Raw genomic sequence first — 9,312 nt, 5'->3', positions numbered from 1 at the left:
CTCCATCGGTGCCCTGTGCCTTGGGGACCTATGGCCCTGGTGCCCATCACAATGCAGCATGAAGTAGACCGCTTGGACGCTCTCAAACAGCTCCCCATGAACTAAAAATGTCCAGATATCTGGGGGCCATTTTAGCTGCCCTCCTATTTTCTAAAAGAACAAAAATGGCTTCACATCATTCTCTTCAAATTTGGAAAGGAATCTCACAAACTTGATGGTCTCAGAAAGTAGTCCCACGTGAGAGGGATGGTGAGGGGGATGGGGTGGGTATTTCCTCATCGAGAGAGATATTAACTTGCAGCGACGCCGTCTATACTCTCCTTACCTTTGAGTTGCCAGCTCCATTTCCAATATTCGGAAAAAGCAAATTCTCTTTCCTTTTCTTGATCCCTTCCTCTCCCTTCTTTCTCTTTCTCACTTTCCCTCTCTTTAACATTCCCCACGCTCTCTTTCCCTCTCATGAGCTTCTTCCTCTCTCTCCACCTCCTCGTAATTGTAGCTGCAATTAAATTGACGAGGCCATAGATTTGGAGTCACCATTGAGCTATTGATCCGAGTGCTCAACGGGAGGCGCGAGATCCAGATGTTCCACTGACGACTGGATCAGCCCATTTTGTTTGATTTTACTGGAAAATGTTCACTGCTGGGAGCTGGGACCCCAACCAGAGGCGGTAAACGGGTGAGGGTGTCGGCGGACATCTTTCCCCAGCAAACATTTTCAACTGATCCGTTTTAAGGACGCCAAGGTTTCCCCATTTAAATTCTTTCGCTGAAAAAATATTTGGCCATTTTCTTTGCGTTACAATGAGGAATTCGCTGTGCGAATGTGTTTGCTTTCAAATTGGTTCCATTTGAACATACAAAACTGGAGCAGAAGAAGGTGACTGGGCCTCTCAAGACAGCACCAACATTCAATAAGATTATGGATGTTTTGATTGTGTTTCGATTTTTAAATTCCCAACGACTCTCAAAAACTTTTGCTGCCCAACAAGAGCAATTTATCTCTGATTTAACAATATTCAGTGACCCCGCTTCCATTGCTTTCTGAGGTAAAGCCTCAAAGTTGGACAACCCATGGACAGAGAAAAATCAATCTTCTCTATCCCATAAGGGTGCCTGGATGTTAAAAACAGCGCCCCCTAGATCTCAGCTCAAAAGAGGAAACATCTTTCCACACAGACCTTGTCGTTACCATTCAGGCTTTTATATACTTCAAAATTATGCCAAACTAAATTTATATGAGAGAGCTGAATTGCTGACACAGGCACCATGCCACCTGGATTATACACCCAGGTAGGGCAAGATTTATGATGATCAGTCTTTCAGATCTCAATTTAGCATCTTTGCTCCACCTGCGGGAGTCTGCAGGCAGATTCGGTTTATCACTATGCCTGGTGGCATCGAGCTGCCTGCTCCTGTGCTTACACTGCACCCTTACATGGTGCCACCTTCTTCAACATCTGTTGCCAGTTGAATAGGGGAAGAGGAAGAGGGAGCAAGCTTTCCATCTCCAAATGGTTCAGCGACCAAAGGTTGGCTCCAGGCAATGGAGTATTTGAAAATGAAGAGGAAAGCTCTTTCCATCATTTTACAGGGGACAGGGGTGGCAATTTGTGTCGTAGGCGATGTTGCTATGAGGGGTTCTCGCTTAGAAACAATGGACATAAAGTCCTTGCTCTCTGTCTCGGTCTGAAGCCTGAATAAGCAAAACTACACGAAACCCAGGGCAATATGAAGCTACAATTTGAGAAAGGAATCCAGTCCCTCCTACTTTTTGATCAATGATCTTTGTTGCATCACAACATCATCTATCATTGTTCCATTGTCCTGTCAGTTAGAATGATCTACCTGCAGGAGTTGCTGCTTCAGACACTGACCATCCCGACTGACATGGCCAAGGATCTCTGCTCCCCCTCCCCAAGACCTCCCCACCCCGTCCTCCCACAGCCACCCCACAAGGAAAATGGGTCCTGGTGGTGACGACCAACCTCCACACCGCTCTGCCAGAGTCTAGGCTTGACCACACCCCACCTTTCACGTCCAGCAAATTCACCATCCCCATCTTCCCCACCCCCCACCTTCTGTGTATTCCACATTCCTCATTCCCAACATTCCCCATCCCTGATGTACCACATTCCATACCTTCTCCTGTCGCCACCTTCCCAATCATGACTGTTCCACAAAGGTCACCTTTGCCATCCCAACCACCCGATCCCCTAACTTTCCCACCCTCACCATGCCAATACCCCACTCCACCCCCATGACACCAATTTCGCACCCACCTGTCCCAACAAAACATTCCCAACCCCACCCCCTTCCTCGTCACCCAACTTTCCCATTGCCCATTTTCCCATCCCCCAACTTAGCCATTCCTCAACTTGCCCCAACCCACATTTTCAATCCTCCACAATCCGCATCCACTACATTTCCCATCCTCCACATTCTCCACCCTCTCACCTTCCCATTTCCCACAAATTCCAGTCCCGCCTGCTCCATCCCGCGTGTTCATTGAGCCCATCTTCCACATCACCTAGTCAACCTTCCCACTCCACACACCACCTTTCCCAAACCCGCTCTTCCCCGTTACCCACCTTCCACAAACTCGCATATACCACATTCCCCATCTTTCCATTCCCCACCTTCCCAATTTCCCAGCCAGGCGTTAAGAAAGCTCGGGACTCAGATTTAATAAAGCGTTTATTGACTCAATGAATGTATTGATAAATAAATAAGAATAATGCATTGTCACAGTAATATTTCTAATATGCGAACAATTTTGTTTTTCCGTGAACCCGCTAAGTTTTACTTTTGGGAAAATGCGAGGAAATGGGAAATCAAGCAGAGGAGGTAAAGGAACGATGGTGTTTGCTGATTTATTTCCAGCACACCAGGAAATCATCTGACTCCTCTCCTGAAACATTCATATTCACCCTTGCCCATCCCTAACAGTTATTTTGTTTCCCCCACTCCTCCTGGCCTTTCCTTTCCGAGCTACCTGCTTTACCCTCTTGCATTTCAGCACTGCCTCACCATCTGATTGGTCTCAGATGTGTTGTTTATTAATTAATTTAATAATTGATATAACTGGGTATTTCAGCATGCTCTTCAATTGCTCTCTGAAGTTAGACTGAGTCAGGACGTAAATCAGGGTGTTTGTGCAGCAACTTAAGTTCCGCAACATATAGGCAACATTTTCAAAGATGTAAAATGAATCAGCATCTAAGAAGTCATTCACATCAAAGAAATACAAAACATAAACAAACCACAGGAGGATGAAGCTGCCGGATATGGAGAAGAGTAAAATCATCGACTTCCTTCTGCTCTCCATCTCCGGGTCACTGTGATTATCCCCCACGCTCTGACCTCTCAGTTTCTTACGGACCCGGCTGGTCACCAAAATGTGTCTGACTGTCAGTACGTTCAGCAGCAAAATTAAAGCGAATGGTATCAGTGGCGTTAGAACTTTTTCAGAGATTCTAAATCCAATCCAAACAGGGTCAGTAAAATAGCTCCGCTTATTTGAACACATCCATGGTACATTGTCGATAATCCATCTCGGTTTAAATCGAAAGTAGATGGGGATGTTTTTCAAAGTGAACAGAATGCCGATAATTGCTAGGACCACAGCTGCAGTTCTCTTGGTGCAATATTTAGATTTCAGCTTCTGACAGCAAATGGCGACAAATCGATCAAAAGTGAAAGCGACAGTGAACCAGACAGAACAGTCTATGGCTATACGGAGCAGGACGTAGCAAACACTACACACAGGGGTGATTCTTAGGAAATTCAATGGGAAATAATAATCATCGATTCGGTTTAGTATGACCTCAGTGATAATGACCAGAAGATCCGCTGTTGCCATCGCCACCAAGTAGCGTGTGGTGCAGGTGGAGAGGCTGCACTTTCCACGGGAAAGAATCAAAATTGACACCAAATTCACTGTAACACATAAAAAGGAAAAGAGAGTGGAATTACAGAAAATATTGCCTATTCCTGAGACCAGGCAGGAAGCATTAGCCAGATAATATGTGTGGCTTACAATTGGGTCATAGCTCAATAAATCCAACCATGACTCTTGCACTGTTTTTCAGGCGGACATGAGAATAATCTTCAGACACTCAGCTTCTAAATATGTGCCGCTGTGGGCACGCTCTGAAATGCAAAGAGCTGATTTCTTCAAGCGCCCAGTTGATCCGTCTCCTTTCTTCCAGATGTCAAGATCCTGGTCCAGAACACAAAATTGCATTGGTACGGGATGAGAATGGCAAATTTAAACAAAGAAGTGACCGCATTAACATCAAGGAAAATAACAGCAATTATCGGGTAAACAGTGTTTGAACACAAGGAAAAACTTCAACTCATGCCTCACACCTTCCCGATTTCTCTATTCCAACAAAGCAACACAATAAAGTTAAAATTCTACTGATAAATAAAGTTAGCAGAACATGATTACTTGCTTATTTGTGCAGACCTTTGGAGAGAGATTGCCTTTCAGGAACAAACTGAAAATTCTTCTGTCTTGTCAGAATTCTCCTCCCAAGCTGACCACATTTGGCAAAAGCGCTGTTCAACTTAAAATTTCTAGCAGACAGCAAAACTACAGATATACCTAGCCTGCATTCATTATATCCTTGTATCCCACTAAGTTCCATGGCCTGCTTAGCTTGGATTTAGCACCACTCTCCCATAAATTACCGACACTCCGGGGAATCTCCAGCAATCGGATCACAAGTTAATAGCCCATTTATCTGTAAAAAGTACTGAATGGTCGGAATCAAGCATTTCCCCACCATTTGCCACTCTTAATTACAGCTTTAACAGACATACAGTCTGGATATCACAACATAGATTCTGTAATAATATTACTGCATCAAATATATACCTCATCCAGGCTATTAAAACATTACTGCCTCAAATATAATTATTATATGTAATATATAACAATTTCTACATACATTAGACCTTCCCCCTAACTAGCAATATGAAGAGATTGTTTATTTTTTAAAGCCAAACTTGCAACTGCCAGTGTAAAAAATCATCCTAGCCTATGTTGAAATCATTGCATTCAACTGATCAACAGGACTCTATGCGAATGAATATGCCGCTTCCCAACAATTTCACGCAAATGCTGCGTTTGTCCAAAAAAACACCTTTTATCAGCAGATTTCTGAACTTTCAGTCAGCTCTTACAAAATGTTGTTTAAAACTAATACTATTGGGGAAACCGACAGGCCCCAAATTTTCTTTGAATACCAGACGGGAACCCAGAGCTCTTTTTCTATTTGTAAAACTGTAAGGAAGGGTACTTCACCCCAGGAATGATAACTCTGACCAATAAGTATAGTCTATGTCAAAACACATGTTAATTTAAACACAGAATTAACAAGATTAGCATCAAATAAATAACTTTGTTAACAGGTCTTAAATAAAATTTTAAAACGTGTACTTACTGTCTGCACCTCACTCACTCATTCCAATTAAACAACCCAATACAGTTCAAATATCATTTCTACGTAAAGTTGACAAAATAGGTTACTTGCTTATCTCGGTGTAGACCTTTTGGAGAAAGAGAGACTTTTTTAACAGCAGATCCAATACACTGCGTCTTAATAGGCCCTGGCAGAATTTGCATAACTGCTGTTCAACATAAAAGCTGATCACACACTGCAAAACTACAGCAATACAAGGCTCGTCCCATTAATTTCATCATTGCATCCCACTATAATGTCCCGTCACTTAATCAGCTAGCACAAAATACAATCTCTCATAAATGATCTATTACCCAGGGGATTTCCAGAAACAATAACAATGTTTCATTAACTTTCTGTATGAAAAGACATAAATAGATAGAAACAATGGTTACCTAATGTTTTACTCATCTTAAAATAAGTTTTAACAGAAACACAGTCTGGATATCATAATCAAGGTTCTTTAATAATATGACTGCAACAGATATTACCTTAACCAGACTTTGAAGAGCATTCCTGCAACAGATATGAAATGCAATGGAAATATACCAATTCTGTACATTCCTCACACTTAACCCCTTAACCGAATGAACTAGCAATATAAAAATATGGCTTCATTTTGCATAACATTTTCAACTTTAAACACTACTCATTACTATACACTCACATTGCTCTATATGATACATATCCCCTCATATTTATGCATGAACATTTAAACAGCAGTATAGTACATTTAAGTCTGTCTTTCCCAATTTTGACGTTCCATTCTTCTTTCATCTCAAATGATGATAAAATATCGGCATTCACATTCTCTCTTCCTGCCACATGTATAACTTTCAAGTTAAATTGTTGTAGCAATAAATTCCATCTAATAAGTATTTTGTTTCAATCTTTAAACTTCACCAAATACTTCAATGGATTATAGTTTGTGGAAACAATTATCGCTGATGAATTTGTAGCAACATCAATGCCAAAAGGTTGCAAAGCCAATGCCAAACCCAACGCCTCCTTCTCAATGGTCGAATACTTCCTTTGGCGAGTATTTGGCTTTTGGGGGGTGGGGGAGCAAACAAGTCTTTCCATAGCTTCTTCATTTTCTTGTAACATAACAGCACCAAGGCCCACATCACTGGCATCAATGGCCACCTGAAATTGCTTGTGGTAATTCGGTGTGATTCAAACTGATGCGACAGCTAGCATAGTTTTCAGTTTGTCAGTACCTCCAAACGGTCAGCCATCCAAAGGAATTTCTAGTTCTTTCTTCCAAGGTCAGTCAGTTGTAAGGTGCCTTTTGTGGTGATTCCTTTATTTCCCATTCCTTTTACTTGGTGGTTATCATTTTGATCATGGATATTTTCTGAACATATACCTTTAAGGCGAAAGAGCAAGCAAGGAACTCAAACGTTGTAAAATAATGAACTGTGGAGTTTTTGAACAGCAGAACTCAGACTTTGTGGCACCCGAGAGATCGGAGGTAGGCGGTTCAATTGGTTGGCTGGTAGCCAATGAATTGGCAAAGGGCCATATTCTGCCCGGTGACAGGCAATGATGGGTCCTACCTGAGTGGAATTGTTTTCAGATCACCATAGAAAGGACATTCGGAGCCTGGACGCTGAGTTGAGCAGCTGTGAATGTGTATCTTTCTCTTTCACATTCTCCCTCTCGCTCTCTCTTCCTCCATTAATGCTGCCTAATGAGGATGTCTGTACCTGCGGAGAGCTTCTTTAGACTTGGATGAATCTGTATTGAAAACCATTATGGACTGAAAACAAAAACCTCGAACTGAAGGGCTAGACTGTAGAAAGGAGTACGAGAAGGCTAACGTATGAAAAAGCTGAACTATAATACAACCATTTGAAACAAAGACCCTGATCCTTTTACTTCCATCATTGTATTTACACCTTTTCCCCCTCTGTGTTTGTTTGTCAGTCTTGCGTTTGTGTGTACAGAGAGTGGGGGTGAGATAAAGAGGTAGGTTAGTAATTAGATAATAGTTAACCACTTTCATCTACTGCATAGTTAATTATAGTTATTGTTATTAATTTTTCAAAATGTGTTTACATTTACAAACCTGATGACTGTCGACTTTTGTCAGCGACAGTCCAGAGCCCGCGGATATTTTCGAAGAATTAATTGTCAATTTAAATTGTGCTGCGACTCAGGGTGAAGTGAGGCTGGAATTGACCGCGCACTAGCCCAGGGTGGCGGAACACAGTGGAACAACCATCATGGTGAAATGTGGCGTGGGGTTTCTGCCAAAAGGGACACAATATCAGAAATCTCAGAACTTCTCTTCTCGTCGATGGCATTGTGAAGTGCCCAATCACTTTAAGTTTCTCATTCCATGCGTTAATCTGACCATGACCAACAATGTGGCTTCATAATGTGATTTAGCTTTGGTAAACAGACGTTGAGTCAGGTTTACCACCAAATCATCCCACTGTGGACAATCGAGCAAATCCTTCAGATGTTCCAAAAGCTCCTTTCGCAGTGACCTGAACACCACCAAACCTGCAGTGTACACTGCACAATTGTGTAGTCCAGTTAGTCTTCGCAATGTTGCTCACGCATTATTCATTCCAAATGGCACCACTTTAAACTGATGCATGCCATGTGGGGCAGCACGGTAGCCTTGTGGATAGCACAATTGGTTTACAGCTCCAGGGTCCCAGGTTCGATTCCGGCTTGGGTCACTGTCTGTGTGGAGTCTGCACGTCCTCCCCGTGTGTGCGTGGGTTTCCTCCAGGTGCTCTGGTATACTTCCACAGTCCAAAGATGAGCAGGTTAGGTGGACTGGCCATGATAAATTGCCCTGATTGTCCAAAATTGCCCTTAGTGTTGGGTGGGGTTACTGGGTTATGGGGATAGGATGGCAGTGTTGACCTTGGGTAGGGTGCTCTTTCCAAGAGCACTTGATGGGCCGAATGGCCTCCTTCTGCACTGTAAATTCTATGATCTATGATCAAAAGCCAGAATCTCCTTCACCCTTTCTGTTAAAGGTACTGCTCAGTATACTTTTAGTAAATAAACTTTGATATTACACTTTGCTTGTCCAACACACAATCGTTTCATTCCATCTGGTTTTGGTACCATCAGAATAGTTGATCTCCAATCATTGTAACTGACTTCAGTGATATTCTTAAGCATGCTTGCAATCTCCTTTTGTATCTGCGCGATCTTTGTAACTGTAGCCATCTAAAATGGCTATCTGCAAAAGATCATGGGAATTGTGGTCAGCTTGAACACAGACAGGAACACAGCCTCTGTGTATTGTGCAAAGAAGCCAGGCCTGACTGAAACTTCTACCCATAAAGAGTCAATCACCATTTCCGCTAGGACAATCAAGTTTGAATCAAGGAGTTACAACAGTAGCAGACGAACCGGCGCCACTTGCCATTAGTTGTAAAGGCCGTCGTGCCTATGACAATGGTAGCTAGGACCCGCCCAGCCACTGAGGTATCCGCCCCCTAATTGGCCAGAATCAATGAGGGTGATCGGAACTCTATCGATCTATTGGATCTGGAGTTCGGACCATCCCAAAGGGCGCGAAAGCCCAGGGGGATAAGAAGAACTGCAAACCGAAAGATCGGCCTCTTTTGGACCAGCCTGTGTGAGACCGATTGCCGCATATCAACTAGCCAAGTTCAAGGACCCACAATCGCTACCTGAAGGACGAGCCCAGCCGCGACAAACCTGAAGACTTCCAACCGACCCACGTGGACATAGTTAAAGGCCTGATCTCTTGCACAGAGCCGGTCACCCCGAAGTGAAGTAAAGGTCATCTTAGTGATTAGGTCTAGTTTAGTGCGTAAACTAAATATCATTGCATATAGAAATAATCTTG

The 9,312-nt window shown here is 42.9% G+C and overlaps 1 protein-coding gene across 1 annotated transcript; it reads right to left on the bottom strand.

The window, feature by feature from the left end:
- Positions 1-2,771: 2,771 nt before the first annotated feature.
- On the bottom strand, positions 2,772-8,663 carry LOC140411342 (probable G-protein coupled receptor 139). Its single transcript, XM_072500463.1, has 2 exons — positions 8,510-8,663; positions 2,772-3,939 (listed from the first exon to the last, which is right to left on the bottom strand). Exons 1-2 carry the CDS (start codon positions 8,661-8,663, stop codon positions 3,044-3,046), a joined length of 1,050 nt encoding a protein of 349 aa, XP_072356564.1. The 3' UTR covers positions 2,772-3,043.
- Between the last annotated feature and the right edge of the window lie 649 nt (positions 8,664-9,312).

This window comes from Scyliorhinus torazame, chromosome 4, assembly GCF_047496885.1.
Source record: "Scyliorhinus torazame isolate Kashiwa2021f chromosome 4, sScyTor2.1, whole genome shotgun sequence".
Classification (NCBI taxonomy): domain Eukaryota; kingdom Metazoa; phylum Chordata; class Chondrichthyes; order Carcharhiniformes; family Scyliorhinidae; genus Scyliorhinus; species Scyliorhinus torazame.
Note: the sequence above shows the minus strand (reverse complement) of the source record. Positions and strands in the feature narration are given on the sequence as shown.

Bases quoted from the DNA above. Each gene is read 5' to 3' on its own strand.
- LOC140411342 (XM_072500463.1), bottom strand. From the start codon at position 8,663: ATGGCTACAGTTACAAAGATCGCGCAGATACAAAAGGAGATTGCAAGC. The intron at 3,940-8,509 runs GTAATATCAAAG...TATGTGTTACAG, and splicing joins GTGTGTTGGACAAGCAAAGT to TGAATTTGGTGTCAATTTTG.